The 21,174-nt window shown below is 41.3% G+C and overlaps 1 protein-coding gene across 4 annotated transcripts; it reads right to left on the reverse strand.

Moving 5' to 3' along the window:
- Window positions 1-1,043: 1,043 nt before the first annotated feature.
- lrrc74b (leucine rich repeat containing 74B) lies at window positions 1,044-20,895 on the reverse strand. 4 transcript variants are annotated; one of them, XM_049578596.1, is made up of 10 exons: window positions 20,590-20,717; window positions 17,527-17,737; window positions 16,764-16,906; window positions 12,796-12,928; window positions 10,433-10,639; window positions 7,365-7,474; window positions 4,857-4,972; window positions 4,345-4,423; window positions 1,882-1,977; window positions 1,044-1,789 (listed from the first exon to the last, which is right to left on the reverse strand). In XM_049578596.1, exons 2-10 carry the CDS (start codon window positions 17,708-17,710, stop codon window positions 1,673-1,675), a joined length of 1,185 nt encoding a protein of 394 aa, XP_049434553.1. In that variant the 5' UTR covers window positions 17,711-17,737; window positions 20,590-20,717; the 3' UTR covers window positions 1,044-1,672. The 4 variants fall into 4 exon arrangements, with proteins under 4 accessions (XP_049434553.1, XP_049434554.1, XP_049434552.1 ...); XM_049578597.1 differs by having other exon boundaries at window positions 17,527-17,734; window positions 20,590-20,702; XM_049578595.1 differs by having other exon boundaries at window positions 1,045-1,789; window positions 17,527-17,734; window positions 20,647-20,895.
- Window positions 20,896-21,174: the final 279 nt, after the last annotated feature.

The raw sequence follows: 21,174 nt of genomic DNA on the forward strand, positions 1-21,174 counted from the left end.
TAAACCATGAGTGTAACTCATTTATAATACCACCGACACACTCCTTCCCACAGTCCCCACTTCTCTGATGCTGAGTCTCTCCCAGTTCAAATCACTCATCAAAACTCATCTTTTCAAAACGACTTTTAATGTGTGAATGATGTCGTGTGTATTTAACTGCAATCTGTTTTATGATCATTGTTAACTAATGTACTGTGTCTTTGAGTACCATGAAAAGTGCTCTATATATAAAATATTTTTGCTTTTCTACCATGTGTTCCCTGTTCTTGTGCTCCCTGTTTCCTTTGTGCCATATTAGTTCCTTTCACACTGCCTCTTCAAGCCAGGAATTTCATGCTGTTATGCTGCCTCGCTGTTCTGTATAGGAGGTACAATCGCGGAGTTGGGAGACAGAGTTGTCTCAACTTTAAGTCAGCACTGGAGGTAATAACTGCACTGAAACAATGTCTATGAACAGGACAGGAGGGTATCATGGGTAGCATGATAGGCGTGTGGCACGTGTGTGTGTGTGTGTGTGTGTGTGTGTGTGTATGTCCCTGATGTCCCACATTATCTGATTTCATCCTATGCTACATATCCTACTTAATGCTTTCGACATCTGTGTGAATATTATTGTAGCTGATATTTTATAAATACATTATGTTAAAAGTTAAATTACTGAATACATTATCTGAATTGTTGTAGCTCTAGTTTTGCAGCTGTTCCCTTTGCTGCTAATTAAAAAAGGAAATTAAAAATCTTAAACTCTTTCTCTGTAAAGGAACTGCAGTCATCAGATAAAGGTAGTGGACCACAAAATATAATATTTTCCTCTGAAAATCCTTCCCCAGAGCCATGTAGATGCATAAAATATAAAGCTCAAGTAAAGTACATTAAGTACCATAACACTGTACTTAAATGTTCAGCTGCATTTAAAGATTTTAAATAGATCTAACTCAGTCATGCAATGTAAGATGTCAAACAAAAACATTACAGTGAGATCACTCCACACTTCTGCTGCTTTTTTAATAACATAAAATGAAATGACTAAGTTAGAGATCTTTTTTTGGCGGTGTATGATACACATGTCTAAATGACAGCTTACTGTATCTAGCAGTGTTCGAGTCGTCCTGCCGCAGTAAACAGGTCTCTTATCTAACACTGGATCATTCTTTCAAAGCTGGTTTCTCTATTAGACCAGTCATGCAGTACTTAAATCCTTTTTGTGCAACCCACTTTCGCTTCTTTTCATACACAATGCGGTGCTCTCTGATCCTCTCCATCATTCTACCCACTGACATTATATAACATCAAATCAGATCATACCTAAAAAGAATCATGCTCAATACCTGTATTGTATGCCTGTGTTCAATGACTTTAACAACACTATATTTCAGGCAGGCAGGCATGCAGAGTACGTACTGTTTCATTTGATAAAGTGAACAGACTCTCTCTGAATAATCTTTATTTTAAATTGATTGCGTATTTAACAAGTTTTATTTGATATAAATACGTTTCATTCAGCGGAACATGCTCTCACGGCTCTTTTTTAAAAAAGTGACATCTTTTTAAAATGATATCCTTCCATGTATCCATCCTTCGTTCCATCTATGGATGAAAACGTCCACAGGGCTTTGACAAGACTCCTTCCATCTTCTCTGGCATAAAAGTACAGCAATTACAGTAACACTTTTCAAGCTTTTGCTTTTCTGAATGTGCCAATTCTGCCCCCGTGATTTACTGTAAGCGCAGGGAATATTTCTTTCACTGCCGTATACAGATCTTCAAAATCCTGGTTCACTGTGATGTCCTAGAGAGAGTGATACAGAGAGGCTGGTGAATAAGTTTGAATAGAAGAAGATTCGCTCAAAGTCTCATAGAGGTGGAATATGTTTGACTTACCGAGAAGTCTAATGCCTCCACGGCTGAATCTGGGTTTTCCTGTACAGACTTGAGGATCCCGTAGCACCCAGCAGTCTGAATGGGGTTCCTACCCATCTGGCCAAAGAAAAACATTAGGAATGTAAGAATAAGGCAATAACACCACAGTGGGGGCCTTTACTGTGGTTAGGATGTGGTAAGTTGTTAAGGCTATTATGGTGTTTTAAAATTGATTCCCACTTCTTGCGTCATCTCGAAATAAGTTTATCACAAAGACAGCTAGCCTGGGATTGAAGCGGCTTCAAAATGGTGACAAAATCTGCCTAACATCAACTCTAAATATAGCAGACAACACAAATCTCCTTTTTTAACGTAAAAATGACAATGCACCATGTTTAAGGGACTCATAGGTGTATATTGGAGAGGACCAGCCCCCCTTAATATTTAGAACATGTGCACCTCGCTCAGGACTGAGTTGTGGCTGGTTTTGAGGCTCATGTAACCACTGTTCATACTGTGGAGAGTTCCATTAGTAAACTGTAACTATAAAATAAAAGAATGTTGTGCTGCCTCTCACAGCAGCTGGAGTCTGAGAAAAAATAACTTAATTCACTGGGCCGACTGCCGGCGATTTTTAAGGTTGAATGTTTACTTGTAATGATACTCGATGCATGAGTTGATGACGTGAATCCATCAACACACCTTAAATTTCACTGTGACAACTCTGACCATTACTTTAGCTTTTATATGACAGACACTTTTAGTAATGAGTCGATCTTAAAGCGCTTAAGTGTATTCATTTCGACTGGATTATGTGAATGGCATATATTCTAATCCTCACTTGGAGAAAAAAAGCATTGCGAAGCTTCATTCATGTGGGCTGCGGCAACACTAAACCCCTGAGCTTGCCTGAGAAGGACTAAATGCACAAACCTGCTATTTTTAAATATCCCATGGAGAGAGACTCTCACTGCAGCCTGTTCTATTTTGTTCTGAAAATGTCAGCGTGCAGCCTCGTTCTGTGGACGATAAATGAGGTGTTGACTTCCCTCTATGTCACCAGTGATAAGGAAATATAGCAGGTGCTGGACGGAGCAGTGTGTGACAACAACCCCGCCCACTTTTAAGAGTACTGTTTGCGGTGGAAATGCTAAACAGACATAAGGTCTAGGTATCACATCTGAAAAGTTACTTTTGGTTCCAAAGGTACTATACTGAAAGTGTTTGGTGGACACAACCACATATTACTGTACGTTCAAACCAGAAGCTTCCAAAGAGGCAAAGTCTCTCGCGGACACCCAAGAAGCACAACTGTCAAAAATATTTGTGGCAGCTTTGGTCGCTCTAGTCGCTCATCACATGAATCAATGAACGTTCGATCGGGCTTGTCAATTTAAAGGAGCTGCAAAGCGGACTACTGGCTTGAAAGCAGCATAGTTGCTGCTTGCTGTTGTCCAGTCAAAAAGTTCATAGTTGTGTTGATAAAATGCTTTGCTTTGCAATATGTCATCCCATTCAAACCAAGCAAGGAAGACTTGCATGCTACGCCGCAACATTAGCCTGCAATTCTCTCCTCTTTTACTAACATTACACACTTTAAAACTCACTAGACCAACCAGCAACCTCTGTGACACGGTCCCAAGCCTCATTCTTTTTATTTTGGCCTCTGTAACCGAACAGCAACACATTATATAGGACTGAGTGGGCGCGAGCACAAGTAATCAACTTCTCCGATGTTGGAACAAGTGTGCTGTAGGTACCAAAGTTACATGGCTTGTTCTCTGGGACCCGCTTCATCGAAGCACGTCAGCATTCCAATTGGTTGCTGCTGAACCGCGTCAGAAGTCATTACCATAAGGTTAAACGAGTTTTAACTCTGCTCCGGTCACTTTGGTCGCCCAAGACGTGCGACTGACGACCAGGTCACCCAAGTCGCCCAAGTCGCTGGGCTCTCATTGAAAATAAATGACTTCTGCTGATTTGGAAGCTCTGGTCGCTGTTGGTGTGAACGTACAGTTAGTGTGATTAAACATGTACTAGTCATATCAAATCATAAAATATCAAATCAACCAGACAGACAGAAGTGGACGAGATGGAGCTGCCATTAATGAAGATGCACGTTAGACTGTGTCTCTAAACTTTAAAACTTTTCACTAACTCATCAAACTTTTAAAATGCCTTAATTTAGCTTTTCATTGTAAGTATTCAGACTTGTTTATTTCATCCAAACAGTATTTCCAACTCAGGAGTGCACATGTAGGCTAATCAATATTAAATGCTCAAGCTATAACTCAATTTTAAGTCCGAACCATAACTTATTTTTGATCACTAACTTGTTTACAGACAGTTAATATAACACACCCTGAGAACTCTGCTTGGGCGCTGACATTTAAACAAAGTACAGTGATCCGTTTATTTATCCCATTTTACCCACTGATGCCCCCCATTGACTCCCAAGCAAGAACCAATCTTTCAACAGCTTACGTTCAGGGATTTGATTGTCTTGTTTACTTTGAGGCCCATGGCAAGGCGGAGAGCTCCTTCAGGGGGTATTCGGTTGTTGCTGTGGCGAGAAACAAGCGGAGAGAACAAAAAAAAAATTCTGTTGGAGTGTGAGGGAAGCAATCATGAAGTGTTATTTTTTAAATGGCATTATTCATCCATGTAGCCCAAATGTCTGGGAATTTGTGAGGCAAGATTTGTGTTACTTGAGGTTAAAACAGAGGCAGAAGAAACTAAGTTATGGTTACGTTTTAAGAGTTTCAGAGGTTACCACAACTAAAGATTTACTAGTAAAAAATGTGGGACAGCAAACTGACCTCACCTGGAGTCTCATATTGGCCTCACGCTTACTACCACACAAGGTGAAACACATTATTTGCTCTCATTTGATTTATTACAAATGATCTAAGCAGAGCTTGCAACCTCTGCCCTGTTTAACCCAGGTACAGTAAAGTAATCCGATTACCAGATCCCAATATAACAAAGGCTCATACCTCACATTCAACTCCTCCAAAACAGCGTTCTCTTTCAGAGCCTGTCCCAGAGCAATGGCTCCTTCTCTGCCAAAGCCATTAAATGACAGATCCACCGTTCGGAGGAAAATGTTTCCCTAAAAAACAGAAAATTATTGTGTCTGTGGTAAAGTAAGATTTTAAATGAAATAACAAGTAAAACTTGAACAAGGTCTCTAACAAGATTATCTGAGGACAAAGGGAGAGCCTTAATTTAAAGCGAGAGAGCTGACGTAATCAGCCTCTCATAATCTGAATCAATCAAACCTGTCAGTGCAGCACATTGATCAGAGTCTCCTTGACCATCTTGGTCATTAAGATAGGGAAAGAAGAACTGCTTCAGCACTGTCTCTTGTCTCTCCTGCTGTGAGGAGCTCAGTGAATACCTGACCAAGAGGCTGTTTCATAAAACAGGATAAGCTGGTTATCCAGGTTATGATACACAGTATCATCCAGCTGATACTCATACTATTAATCTTAATATACAAGTGTTGTTTACATATTCGAAACAGCATCACCAGAATAAATCATGATCTTGTTTTTACATTACCCTTACTAACGTTCTAATTCTAGTTTAATAAATCCCCCATTTAAAAATTTACCATAGCCAATTGACCATTCAATGGGCATTACATGCACATTAACAAAAGGGAGCACATTACACCTGTCCCAGCGTCATCTGATTTCACACAGAAGTAAATAAAAGCAAGTTTCTCCGTTAAAGTTTATCACTGGTAATTGTTTTGGGCTGAGCAGATTGTAGATGCTCCTACGATTCTGCAAACCACGAATATGCTACATTTGTATGTTTCACCAACATTTCTAAAGTAAACATATGACCTGGCTTTGTCATCTGGAGGTGTAGGGGATGGTGAATGGCTTGACACCAAAGTCAGCACATTCTCACTCTGATGTTTGGTAATGGATTTTCACGCCCAGATACGAAGTGAAAGGTACTCTGGGTGCATTGGTTGTTGACGTTCTGGGAGGCCATGTCAAGTTCTGCCTTTTACACGCATTGTCGTTTTTCAAAATACACTTCTGTTTTCACAGGAAATTTACCGTTTACATACAGTCCCTTTCACAAAAAACGCGCTACATTGGTACAACACCGTGAATTGATGTTTTTGTCCTTCAGCAACTAAAACACATGGTTGGGTTTAGGAAAAAAGAACAGGGTTTAGTTTTATAATCCTATGGGACACAAACACCGCTCTCCTGGGTGAAAGTCGGTGTTTGTTGGACCCATCCACAACCCCACCCGTCCATCCTAGTCAGACTTTTGTGGCCTTAACTATAGTTCTGGTCCCACTGAGCGCTGTTTAACTAAAACAGTGACTGGCTGCATATCATGTCGACATTAAAGGACAGCTGTTTTCGTCAGTGTCTGACGTCACAAGTCACTGCCAAAACGCTGGATTTCAACAACTTCAGAGTGAGACCGGACTGCCAAAGAGACACCAACATACAACAATACTGGTTTGATTTTTTCTTAGCAAATTATTGCTGTTTCCAGCAGCTTTTTAGCCATCAAACATGTTTCTTTTTTTGTTTTGTTTTTTATCAGCAATAGCACGAAAAGTGTTGTCCCTTACCAAGGCAAGTGCCAGGATAGTACCTCGAAAAGCGGTTGTTTTTTACTGAGACATCGGTGCTACCAAAACTGGAATTTTTAAGCCTAAACATGATGTTTTCCTGATCACAACTAATTTTTTTTGTGCCCATACCTAACCACACCTTAACCACAGCGTTGTTGAAATGTAAAGTTTCAGTGTATCCCCTACATAATAATAGAAAAATGTAATGTATCTGTAGTTTGCCGAACGTACAATGCCAACATTTTTCATTTGGGGAGGGTTCAAAAAAGTTTTTTCCTCAAACATAACCTTTAAGTACACTAAATTATATAGTTGGGTATAATCCCCTCGCCATTAAAAGTAGCCTATATAGAGTGTGGGCACATCTGTCTGGGTATTTTTATGTACTTGTCTCAGGTTGTTTTCAGAGTTTATTTTAGTCCCAATTAAGGAAAATCGTACTATGACAGCATGCAATGATATTTAAGACAATAGTGTACTTATACCTTCCTGAAAACATTTAGGTAAGGGCTTTTTCTGTTTCACCATGACGGCATCATGCACAAAGCCAGGTCTGTAAATGGTTTTCTGAGCTGGGTGTTAAAGGATTTGACTGGCCTGCACGGTGATCTCAACCCCTTCCAACATTTGGGATGAGAAACATTGTGAGCCAGGTCTTCCTGCCCAACATCAGTGTCCAACCTCACTGATGATTCTGTGGCTGAACAGGAGCAAATCTCTTCAGCCACGTTCCAAAGGCTTGCTGACAGCCTTTCCTAGAAGAGGCTGTTGTGGCAGCAAAATCTTGTCCTGGTCTAACCTTCCACTGTATTACCTGTAGATCTTTTTTTGTCTCGCATGAGTTCAAAAACTAATATAGTGTTCAAACATTGAACTTTTTTAGGTGTATTACCCCGAGGCCATTGGCTAACATCACAGCTCCTCTCCCTCGAATGCAGTTCCAGGCCAGACTTAGTGATCTCAGCCCTGTGTTCTCTGACAGAGAGTCTCCGAGGGTTTTCCCTTAGGATAAGAAAAAAGATAAGAACAAATAAAAATAGAAAGTTCCATTATTTCATTGTGAAAACAAGGAAATGCCCAATTCCCTTAGTAAATTCAGTGACTTGTTCAATGAATATAAATAATTATTATCAGTCAGTTTGTAACAAACTCTCAAATAGTTGAAATCTGATTTTTTCAAAAAAGTATTCGCATCCAGACTGGAGCAGGGAAAAAATCTGAGACGACAGCTTTTTTAGCGGTGAGGAAGCATAATCAGAAGTACTTATTAAAATCAAACACCCACTTCTACACTCTCTGGGAGCAACTAATCTCCAGTAGCTTCTAGCGAGATGGTGTGATTGTGTGTTTCATGGCCTAAAAGCACAAGTGAGTGAGGGCTGTACAGGCAGCGACCCCGAAGAGAAAGATACCCATCATCATCTCACCCACTTTGTCACCACGAGGATAAGAATGTGCACAGCAGCACTCAGTGGTTCATAATCACAGAAAGAGAAACTCTCAGTGTGCCTGATTGAAAAAGCAATAAAACCATAGCATGAATGTCAGAGTGTTTGATTGGTACACTGCTTTCTCTCTGCTATATGGAAGAGTGCACTCAAACAGCATGAGGATGTCCTTTGATATTTCAGCAGTGGAGAAAATAAAATTGAATATGTGGGGATGAATCATAGCGGCACACATGGCAATGAGACATGGTGGTGTCCCCTTTCCCACAGACAGATTTATTTTCAATTACCTTCATCGGATGCTCATTGCATCCTGGTTTGCCATTCTACCACAAGGGGCCTGTCACAGAGCTCATCCACATGATAATTGAAAGAGGTTTTAATGAAGGCAAAATGTTCTTGACCTTTGAATGCCACAGTCTGCTGCTGCCTGCTGTCCTGTGACTGCATAGAGATAAGCCTACACCATTACGGCAAACTCTTACTGGTTTTATGAGAAGGGTTTTCCAAAAATCTAATAAAAGGAGACAAGTAATCAAATGTTAAATTATTCTACATACACTTATGACAAGTTCAAGATGATGCTAATCTGAAATGTAGCATTTATCTGTTTTTGATCTTAGATAGATTCAATTCAATTCAATTCAGTTCAATTCAATTTTATTTATAAAGCCCAATATCACAAATCACAATTTGCCTCACAGGGCTTTACAGCATACGACATCCCTCTGTCCTTATGACCCTCGCAGCGGATAAGGAAAAACTCCCCAAAAAAAACCCTTTAACGGGGAAAAAAAACGGTAGAAACCTCAGGAAGAGCAACTGAGGAGGGATCCCTCTTCCAGGACGGACAGACGTGCAATAGATGTCGTACAGAACAGATCAACATAACAAATTAACAGTAATCCACATGACACAATGAGACAGAGAAAGAGAGAGAGAGAGAGAGAGAGAGAGAGAGAGAGAGATGCAGGTAATGACAGTAGCTTACAACAACATTATTGAAAGTAATAATATTATAGTTATAGTTCCATTCTGAATGGACCTCAAGTGATTCCTGTGTCAAGTTTGTAAAACACACACTTTATTTTGAAGTACAGTGAATTTCTGGCACAGAGCTTTTATTCTGAAATGCTGGTTCCTGCTATAGAGTGAGTGACTAACAGCAAACCTGCTTGATGACATGGCCAAATGTAGGTATGACACTGAATATGATTAACTGTGTGGACCTTGAATTAATGACTAAGGAGAAATCTGGATTTTGTGCCTGGACCAGCTGGGAACCACTGCCACAGACTGTATATAAATAATGGATGCAGCCACTGTGACATCACCCATTGGTTTATGGACTCCCGTTTTGAAGCTTCGAATTTGGCATTTGGTCATCGCCATCTTGAATTTTTAGAGCCAGAAGTGAGCACATTTGGGTGAGAGGGTAGAGCTGAGATCTGACTCATAGACTGTAGCGACACCTCACAGACAGCTTGTCGTTAAAAGCGGCCTGCTCTTAATTATGCATCAATTTAAGCTGTAATAAATGAAAACAAGTAAATTCACCCCCCTTACAGTTGTCATTAAAGGAGAAATTAGCTATAGAGAGCAAAATTGCTTTTTGTACCAGGCTGTAAACATGTTTATTTCTGCTGTAAAGTTGGGGTATTTTAACATGGGGGTCTATTAGGATTACCGCTCCTCAAGAGCCACCCTCACGTGGCCATTTGAGGAACTGCAACTTTTTGGCACTTCCACTTTGGCTTCATTTTTCAGTCCCAGAGGTTGCCGCTAGGTTGGCAACACCTGCTGTGGAGTAGCAGCAGTTTCTGTGTGCTCTATTGCATTGTGTGCTGGGCAGGATGACTAATAGTGCCCCCTGGCAACACCTGAGCCTGTTGGTGGATGACGGCAGCATTACCTCAATTTTCTTTTTAGTTCCTTTTGAGCACCTTAAAACACTCACACACCGCCTTTGTTTATGTTCAGTTATGCATTTAATTCACTTGTTTTTGAGATGTTAAACCATATTTGTCATGGCTCAGAGCCTGATTATGACACATGCAACACCTCAGGGATGAACTGGAAATCGAATGTGAGCTGTTCACTTATCACATGGGTGTCAGGTTTGAGTGACCACATGTTTCATTTAGCTGTCCAAATATTTATGGCAATATAGTGATGTTTTTAACATCAATTAAACTGAATTCCTAAAAGCAAACTATCTGGTAAAAAGCAGAACATGGGAGCTCTGTCCAAAGAAACAGGACTCATTTACATCTATTTGTCACACCTCTTTAATGTCCTTTGCCATCTATCAATGCCATATATACTTTCTGGGTCCAGCACTTCAGTTATCTGATGCTGCTAATGCAAACTCTGTGAAAATATGTATCTCCAGTGAAAATCTTTAATATCAGCCTAATGAGACTGGGAGCCATGGTTACTACATTCTTCAAAAAGACTCAGGTGTTATAGAAAATATGTGACCTTTATTATGTACAACTAATTACTGTGCTACCTGCGCGCTCTCCCAGAGCATTGTGGCTGAGGTCCAGGTGCTGGAGCTTGGCGTTGGTGATCAGTGCTGGGCCAAGGTGTTCGCCTGAGCGGTCTGCGAAATGGTTTCCTGACAGATTAAGGCTCACCAGGGTGCTGTTCTCCTTAAGCATCTCAGCGATGGCTCTGGCCCCATAATCCCCGAGATTGTTGTCGGCTAGGTCCACCTCTGGGAATGGCACACAAGTGGTGAAAAGAGGCAGATCAGAAGAACAATACATGGCAGGAGAAGCTAATATGTTTCCCATCACAAAAAGGGCCCAAAGAGAAGAACTGCAGCTGAATTTTTCCACAATTCAAAAGATGTTTTGTAGTTTTATCCTGTATGTATGTTGTTTCAAGTTTGCTTTGTCACAGTTTGGCAGCCTGACACTCGTCAGTGGCTGAGGAGTGTTTCACAAAATAGTTAAGGCCACATCTAAAACTAGAAGGGCGCTTAAAGAGTGCCGACCTCTGCCAAGGCCAAATGCCCTACCTTGCAATGTTAACAAATGTGAAATTTGTCTTTGGCCCATGCTATACCCTTCAACCAAGTTTTATGAAATCTGGGCCAGTACGTTTTCCATAATCCTGCTGATAAACAGACAAACAAACCAAACTGAATTGAAAACCTAACCCCCAAAAGGAGGTAATTATCAGTCATTCCTTCCCTTATCTCTCTTCAGTTTAAAGTTTGGCCTCATCAAAAAGTTTTGAATATTGTTGGTCATAATTCTCGCATGCTATCTCCTCCTTTTTTTTAAAAAACAAATGCACCACACACTTCAGTTTTAATCTAAGTGATTCCTAAGCTTTCCAATAGCATCATCATCAGGTCAAAACTTTAATTCTTCCAATACTGTGGATTATACCTGATGTTAGCTTTCTTGTTATATTACTGGTATTTTTAGTTGTATTTGATATTCCCCTGATTATAAGTTTGCACTATGTGCTCAACAAAGTGAAGCCCTTTGCACATTGAATCCGGGTTTTTTGGATGCATTTTTTAAATCCATCATCTGAAAAAAATCTAAGCGTTTTATTGTTGTATTCATTGTGAAAATTCGCAATATGTGACAAAGTTAAAACACACACCACTCCTTTCCTGTCTGTCATTTGGCACCGAGGCATGAAGGGGCTTCTCTGTCCTCCACATTCTGTGTGCGGTCCACATCATCCTCGTCATCATCATCCACCTGAATATTACTATCTGACCTGTTGAAAGTGAGCTATCTGAGTTATGAAATGATTCTGTGCGTCCTGTTCCTCTGGCTTGTCGCGACTGTGTCCTGCCACATTTTCATCAGAAAATGTTCCGAAAAATTTCATGACAGACTAAAGTTTCAGACTCATTGTGCAAAGGTGATTGACACAATGTGAAGTGGTATTTATTTTTAGACAAAGAGTTTGTTGTCTGATGTCATGAGTTTCGTTGTGTGCGTACTACTGGACCAATCAGCCTAATATTTTGTGTGCACATCCATGACCTCTCTTGGTTGTTGAAAAACTTATTCTATTGACTGTTTTATATGTCACTGACTGCTGAAGCCTCTCAGCTCTTAACTGGCCAGAGGGGCTGCGAGTTTACAGGAATCGGCTCAGCTAAAAACAACAAGCCTTTCAGTCTGTTGCAGGACAGAGTTTGGCCTTTGTCGGGGCTCAAAAACTGACATCCACAGGAAAGTTTGTGCTTCTACCCTTGTAAATAAGTAGGCTACAAAGTTTTTTTTAAATCTATTTTAGTTTTTAATTTGTTGTGCTGTAGCCTAGAGAGTTCATACTCATTAAAGTCCAGTTATGAATGACAGGGATCAGAGGTTTGTGGCTGTTTTAGTTATTAGAAACATTCATCCTCATAATTACATCATATCTATATTTCACATACAGTGCCTGTTAACAGGAGAACTCAAAAGTCTAGAGTGGCAGAGATCTGAACTCTACTCAGTGCACTTTTCTACTTGTATATTTTTTCATTTGAATTCTGAAAAATATGTTTCCTTGAAAATTCTGTGTTGGCAACTGATCTGTTATACTGTATATTCCCAAAACTGGATTACCCAGGAAAACTGAATGGTGGTGCCTAACAAAGGATGGTAAAAATAACGCCACCCCAAAGAGCCTGTGTGACTCACAGGAGTTATTCTCCATGGATCCCCCCATAGGGTCCTGCACTGACTGACATCTAACAAATATTAAACACGGACCCCAGACATGTGTGGCATATAATTGGGGTGAGAGTGGCATACAAGTGGAAGTGGGGGCGACACTTTTGCCAGAAAAGGTTGAGACAGACTGAGGGAAAAGGCAGAGAAAATGTGTGCATGCTTGAGTGCCCAGTGAAACCACCTGTAATATAACAATTTTCCTTTAACATCTCGGCTATAGCAGCTCCGCCCATTCCCTCCATCCAATTATCTCGCAGGTTCAGCCTCAGTACTGAAGTGTTGGTTACCAGGGGAACTGCCAGTGCTTTGGTGCCCTGCAAACACACAACCAGCCCCCCCTCAAAGTGAAATTCTTGTGTTTGTTCACTGCAGTATATTTTCTTATCTGTATTCCAGTTAAAAGAGTAGATGCACCGATGCAGGTGGGCAGAGAGGGAGAGAGTGAGACAGAAAGAGAGACAGAGAGAGGGGAATATTAAACCTGTGTCAGACAAATGAAGCAGAATGGAGCTGTGTGGAGGCGTGGGTCAGAAATGGAGCTCGCAGAACATGAAAATTATAGTTTCTAGCACGGCTAATGAGAAAGTTGGCTGCATGAAGCCTTATGTTAACTTGATCTTAAAGAAAAATGAGAGCCCCATCAGAGGATCATGTGTTCAGATGCATGCAGAGGATCTTTCTCTAAGATTTGAGAAGCCAACCAATTTGCAAGACATTAAAACAAATAACCTTGGGCAGCTGCACTCTGTTACTTTACTTCTGCTCTCTGTGATTGACAGGTGAAGACTTATTTAAAATCCAATTCAATCTGTCTGAACGATGCCACCGAAGCTGAAACCTCGGGAAATGGCTTGTTAGGGAATGGATTTACTTTTACAACTTTCATTTACAGCGTTATGGACCGGTGGAAGCCTGTGAAAATGTCAGAATGTGTTGCTAAGAGCTGCAGGCAATGGATTTTCACATTTGCAGAGTATGTACTCTTGCCTCAGTCAGAGATGTACAACTGCAGAGCAATTTTACATTGATTTACTGTTAGAAATACACAGAACTGTACATGACTTATGAGCTCAAATGAGTATCCTCCTGAGACCTGAGCTTTTGTTTCGTATGCTTTTTTTAATTTCTATCATCTATCTATTCAATAGATTAAAGTTTTTGAAAAACAGAAGTTCTTATATGTGTTTTTTTGTTTAGTCACAAGAGTATAATAAAGAAGAAAACTGTTTATTTCAATGCCTTAACATTGCAAATACCTTGTCCACTTTTGTGTCGAGATCGGCTGCAGGCTGACTTGGCAGAGATGGTCGCCATCTTTTTTTTTACATGGATTAGTGTATTGTGCCTTTGCTACCACTAGATGGCACATAAAAGTGTCCACGTATGAGGACAACAGGTTTAAGTTAAGCGGAATGTGGTGCAGCAAACTTAAAATGTAAGGTCCTCTTTTGGTAGCGTGCCAGAAAGTGTTTTTGGACATGTACTGAATAAGATCCGTTAGTTAAATCCAACATATAGTAATGGATTTCCTGTTTAGTTTAACCCTGCCAGAAGCACCCTTGATTATGTCTCTGTAGATCTAAACATGTTTGTGTGTATTCAGGGTTACATGAGAGGTAAAACATGTTGACACAACACTGTCTAATGCTCAACAGGACCGAATAATAAAGCTACATGTACATGGGTCACAAAGTCAAAAGCATTTGCTGTCATTCTAATCAAAAATAAGATTATTTCCCTGGAGGCAAATTAAAATGTAGATCTGCATAATGAGCTCTCTCTGAGTGTAAATCAATGCCAGCAGCCGCACTTCAAAGGGGGGAGGGGCTCTCCACTTGAATGTGTAACATCGATCTAATGGACTCGCCTCGTGTTGTTTTATATGTAAAGTGTACTGCAGAGATATGTACATGCATGATCTGTTTCTTGGGAAAAGACTGAAAACTCCTTGAGGCACAGCTGCACTGGACTTAACACAGTGCTTCCCAGACTTTGCCATGATCAGTGCAGTCCCCCTGGAGGGGAATGTGACTTTGAATTAATGAGTCACTGAAAAAAAGAAAAAAGTCTGGTCTGGTCTGAAATAGCAGGAGAGAGACAAAGAGGCTAAAATATTTGTAGATCAAATACCCTCTAACCCCCTGCTGCCCCCCACTTGGGGTCTCTACCAACTCCTGTGGGAAATATCTGACTCTCCACTATGTTCACCAGCTACTTGCTTACTTTTCTTTGTGCTTTTTGGTGCTTTTTAGAGCTTTTCCATAGATAACAGCCACCTGCTGCAGTTGAAAGTGACGCGCTTAGAGTAAACCAAAACAGTTAATTTGCCCAACAGCTAAACAACAAGCTGGAGCTCACAATAAATCCCTCTAAAGCCGAGAGGAGCTTCAGATTTAGCTGATAATTCTCTGAGGTTCATCACAATGACTGTATGGAAAGATGGACGATGTGTCTCCAATTACTCCCACTGTACAAAAATGAAGCCAAAATATTCCGGGTACAGCTGCTGCCATCTTGCGCTGGTGGTGTCATTTGGAGCCAGAGTCTGCACAGAAGCGATCTCTGCAGTCTCAAGTTTTGGCCCATACACCAGTTGCGAGCAGCCCCATTGATCATGAGCACACTGATTAGCAAACACAGCTGTCAATCATGACGTAACACCCCCCCTTTAATAGCAACAAATAACTAGTTAGAACCAAACATATACTACAAGAATTAAGACATCAATGTGATAAGAACAACCTAAAGTGACAGGAGGTATTTTTAGGAAAAATTTATTTGACGTGTACTCTGAGTTTGCCAATGTCCTATCCGCTAAAACAGAGGGGGTGGGGTTTATGACCTGTACTGCAGCCAGCCACCAGGGGGCGACAGAGATGTTTTGGCTCCACTTTTAGGGAGCTGTCATGTCGTCCATCTTTATATACAGTCTGTGGTTCAACATAATGGCTATCTTTTGCACATTGTGATATATTGTTGTTATAAAATTATTTATTATAGCTACTCTGAAGTATTTTAAAGTTTGTAAAATTAATTTTACTATAAGCTTAATATGTTAACTGCATAAGAACTTTCACTACAGCCACCAATGCATACATCAGAAGTGGAATTATGTAAGTTCAAATTTTGAATAAATCATTTTTCTTCGATATTAAAGGGAAGCTTTGGTATTTTTTAACCTGGGCCCCATTTCCCCATGTTTATGTGTTTAAGTGAATAAGGGGCCATACACATGGCGTGATTTTAGTGCCCTAAAATGTACTGCTTTCAATGTAGTCATGCGTCAGGTTCACTCAAATGCCAGAGTGATGCTGTCACGGTGTGCACGTGTTTCCGAGTGCCTTTTTTCCAGGGCGCGACAGCTGCACCCTGAGATAAACAGAATTCAACTTTTTGAGCGCAGCGCCTGGAAGATCAGCTCTGCACTCAGGATTTTAGGTAAATAGGCTATGATATGATGCTGGTTTAGGTTGTTTAAGAACCTCAGATGCAGCTTGCCGCCGCACTCTTGAAAGCTGGCACAGAAAAGGCACAAGAATAGCACCCACAGCGCCTGACTTCATGTTTTCCAGATGGTAGAAACCTCAGGGACAGCAACTGTGGAGGGATCCCTCTACCAGGACGGACAGACGAGGTGCAGACTGATAAAGGAGGAAATAACGGAGAGTGTTGAACGGAGCAGTGAGTGACAACAACCACACTCACATGAAAGATTACGGTTTTCAGTGGAAACGCTCGGGTCTAGGCACCATGTCTGAAGGGTTAACTTTGGTTCCAAAGGTACCATACAGAAAGTGTTTGGTGGAAACTGGGCATTAGATGCTAAACCATGGGACCAGCTTGAAAAATACCAGGGTTTCCCTTAAACGGTTGTTATCGTCACTGGATGAGTGTACTGGCCACAGATGGCAGCTCAGTGCCTGCAGAGACACTCGAGCACTGAAATATGTGCGCCCCACACCTGGACTCTAAATGATAAAAACAACAGAATAAAAGACTAATGAAATATAAGTCTGGGCTGGAAATAGATAAATAAAAGCATTCATTCAGGCTACCCTCCCTTCAGCCAAAAGAAAAATGACACAACCCTGCCTTTATTCTTACCCTTGTAATAATTTTCATACAATCCCTAACTTATGATGAACGTACCTGAGGCCCCAGACCATAATGCATCATGGAGAGCTTGCTATTCTGCATGTGCCGCAGGAAATATGAGGCAGGTACAACCTGTAACACTTTACACGCCTCCATGTAGCACGTCTGCCCCGTCGGGTCGTACGCCTCCTCCTTATCTGCAACATGAATAAAGACACTGGCTGTCTGAATTGTTCGCTATCAAAACCTCTTTGTAAAAAGGAGAGATGTGGCACTTTCCCTCGAAGGAGGACCTTTTGAGTGTGATATTGAAAACTCCCTCATGGCTGATTTGGCCCTGTCAGGGGAGCTCATTCACACCAGATGGTTTTCACTTCTGGTGAAAAGGAAGCCTGACACAAAGACTGGGATGAAATCATTATGCAGAGCAGGGCTTCACATTGTGTGGGCAGGCGCGTGTAGGAGTTACTGTTTTGTTTTGTTTTTCTTTTTTCTTTCCTGAAGTCATTTACAGAATGAGAAGATGGAAAGGCAAAAGGGAAAAGATGAACAGATGGGGTGACAGGAGGGCTTCGCCTTATCAATGCGTGTTCTGATCGAGATCAAATTAAGACTCAACGCCGAAATACTTTGTACTCTTGGAGCCTCGTATGAAATATTATTTCAGACAGAAAATAACAGGATGAAATGTTTCATTTCAAACATATGACTCACATCACCGAGCCATTTCCCCATTTTTTTTCTTATAAGAGGGAACATCACACCCTTTATGATAAAATGTAATAACTTTTCCACCCTGTTTTTCTCCCCTCTTCACCTCCCAGCTCCAGATCTGTGTCATAGTCCTCATCAGAGATCACACACTCCTCTCCTCCCAGCTCCTCCTCTTCATTATCTTCCTCCTCCTCCTCCTCCTCCTCTTCTTCCTCTTCACCCTCTCTTTCACCTCTATCTAGCATGTTCCCGACAGGACTTGTGCGTTTGTCCTTTGGCCCACGCATGTCGACCTCTGTCCGGCTCACTCTCTGCTGGGTGGAGAATGAGAAAGTGAGACATCGTGACTCCTCAAAGCTGGCTGTTGTTGGCAGCCTGAGAGAGGAGATTTGATGGATTTGCTGCCAGGAGAATAAAACTGATACCTACATGTTGGACAACTGAGTTCATCAATGTGGAGAACTTGTCTCTTTGAGCTTGTCCCTGTCTTTGTAACTACTTCCCTTCCCACCTACTCCTTTCTTCCCACCTCCCTTTAACCTCTTTCGCCAGAGACTGTTTTAGCTATCTTATACTCCCTTTATTTCTGTAGCATATCCACTACGCTTCTCAGTCAGCCATGTTATATATTGTTATTTTCATTTCTAAATATGCTACTCAGTAATACCATCATTTGGAATGTGAGCGGTACTGCACATGTTCCAAGGCATTTTTTTTTTGTGTGTGTGTGTGGACATCCAAAAGGTTTTTGTATTTAAAAATGTGTTGCTTTAGAGCACGCAGCCTTGTGATTAGACTACATAAAAGTGTAATTGAGACACTTTCAGGGTGACACTCTCAGTCCCCTCTATTAAATAAATTCATGCGCGTACACAGGTCAAAAGAGCAATCTATAAAAAGAAAATTGCAGGTCTTTAGCCTGTAATTTTGAGCCTCTATTTCCTTGCCCTGGGCAAGGAAAGTGCTCAGACGTGTCTAGAGAGGATGTTATGGTTAAAGGAATACTTTATCCCCAAATGACCATTTGTGTATAAGTTCAAGGGCATAGCCATGGAGTTAACATTGAACAGGACCAAATGTGGTGGTGGTGGGGGGTTGACAACGTTTTTACCAAAAACAGGTTTGTTTATACTCCTTGCAATTGATATTATTTATTTCCATGATTAAAGTTTCAGCGAAAATGACTTATTGATGTTAGCATTAGCTTTTCCTGCATGTCCTGACACTTTTCAAAAACTACAACAACAGTGATGGTAGTATAGGCGGCTGGAATCGGGTCAGCTGTTTCAGCCCGATTCCGGGGTGTCGTTCATGCAGAGTCTCAGCAGAGTCAGGCAACCAGATCATTTTATCCGGCATGCCGAGTTTGGGCTGATGCTGGGTCATTTCTGATAACGGCCCAGTGATGGCAGTGTCGGCAGCCAGAATTGGGCCAGTTGATTTGGCCCGATTCTGTGGGTCATTCATTTCGAGTCACAGCCAAGTTGGGCAACCAAACCTGGCCCGACTAATTTAACCCGGCATGCTGAGTTCAGGCCAGATCTGGGCCAGGTCATTTTGGCTACCTGGGTATATTACATTTGGATGTTTTCCTTTTTTTTTTTTTTTTTTTTAACATTTGATAGTAATGATATAAACCCACAGCAGGCAAAAACCAGCTTCTGCTATGGTAAGCTAACACCACCTGGATAAACCTCTGCATGTGGAACTGCAGTACACTGTAATACTAAAACCAGTAGTGATAATAATGCCTATTTAAGTTTATCTATGATTATATTTACCTTTGCTAATTATTTTTCTCACATGTCTCCGGTGAATGAAGTATCCAAAGACATTTCTTAATAAGTTAAAGTCATTGGCATCCACACTTAAAAAGCAAAAGCATATCAAAACATCCATTTACAAACTCTCATGCAACTCATGCAGTATAATCCAAGTTTCATTTATCCAGTAATACGCTTAGTGCTTCCCAAACCGGCAGCCCTTTCCAACTGGGAACTGAACTGAAAGTGAATCTGTGCTGTCCTCAAAGCCAGACTCCACTGACAAAAGCTGTCATTTTACCTTGCTGAACACAGGAGCTGTTGGTCTACTGCTGCCTCGATCAGTTAGTTAGTGTTATTGTGTGTGACTTTGGTGTTTTAAAGGGTAAGGGCCCTGACATACCAAGCCGATAGTGATGGGCAGCTGTTGAATGTCTGTTGCCCTGGGTTTCGCCCTGGTGCCACTAGTCGGCCCTTGTTGCCCGTTTTTTTTTGGCCGATTCTTAATGTTGAATTGGGCATCGGAGACGGCAGGGCCCGTCAGTGTGTGAAATCACTCTGATTGGCAGTCCAGCTTGGTGCACAAGAAGAAAAACTAAAGTGAGGAAAGTAAACAAGTGGCTAAAGTCAAGAGGGAGTAAGATCGAAACAAACCTGTTACATAAGGTAGGATTATATTTTTTAGCAATGGGGTTTGTTTTATTTAGCAGAAACTGTTCATAATTGTGTTATTTTTTGTGACAGCATGGTGAAAATCTTTTGTTATTCCAGTATCAGGTTGTGTTGTTGACGTGCTAACTGGCATCTTGAATACGTCCTGGCCATATTCCAGTTTCCCTTTTTGAATGACAGACTACTGCCACCTGCTGGTATGGAGAGTTATTTCCTCTTACGCAGGTGAAGAACATACATGCAAGTTGCCCGTTGTCTGTTGCCTTTTTGGTGTGATCAAGTGCAACTTTTTAGCTGAGACATAGACGATGCGAGGTGACACAACAGTCGGCCTTTGTCACCACTCCTTTGATGTTGGTTTGGTGTGTTTGGACCTTTAGTTCAGAATCAGAGAATTGGATTATACTGCAGGAGTTGTATGAGTGTTTGTGAAGGGAGGCTCTAATGTAATTTTGCTGTAGTTAAACAAGGACCCCATTAACTTCAATTCATCAAGTCATTTTTCAATGTTTGGATTCTTCAACAAGGTTTTCTTGCTGAATTCAACGTAACACGGCGTGAGTAAGTGATACACAAATGGTCACTTGGTGGGTGAAGAGTTCCTTTAAGAGCAAAAGGTACACTTGCAGGTCAACAACATGCTTTGAATTCTCACCAAATCCCTCTCTCATGTCTTATTCAATCTCAGACTTCATTAAAATCTGCCTGCGAGCAGCCCTACACTCGCCTACCTGGTTGTTCACACTTCCCTTGCTCAAGCAGACTTGGCCGGATGGTCAGCTTCCTACCTCTCCCAGCTGCAGCTTCTCACTTTGTGTTTCTGCGTCATCGTCTTCCAGCACAGACGGCAGCAGTGTCTCCTTGGCCAACTTCTTCCCATGAACCATGACTTTGACGCTGAGTAATGGTGATACTGATACTGAGGAAAATATATTTTGCTACCTTTAATTTTGCTTTTCCTGCTTGTTTGTTTTCAGACTCTTCAAATGTTTGTCCTGTGAGGGAAATCACTGCACTGCATTTGACCAGCAGGTATGTGTGCATGCAACCTATCTTGCTCAATAGGAGGGTCAAACTCTTTGGGCTAATTAGAAAGGCAAGTGCTGAGCTCTTCCTCATAGCCACCAATCAGAGCCCTTGTGTAAAGTTTGGATGGCTTGTTATGTTGACACGTTTCCATGGTGCTGAGAGGCATCTCTGTGCTCTGAGTGCCGGCTCTCTGAGCCATGATGACCAGCACTTACAGCAGCAGGAAGAGGAGGGAGGGGAAGCAAATGGCTTGTTTGCAGCGACTCTGTTTTTCAGGGGCAAAACTC

The sequence above is a fragment of the Epinephelus fuscoguttatus genome, linkage group LG6 (genome assembly GCF_011397635.1).
Source record: "Epinephelus fuscoguttatus linkage group LG6, E.fuscoguttatus.final_Chr_v1".
Classification (NCBI taxonomy): Eukaryota; Metazoa; Chordata; class Actinopteri; order Perciformes; family Serranidae; genus Epinephelus; species Epinephelus fuscoguttatus.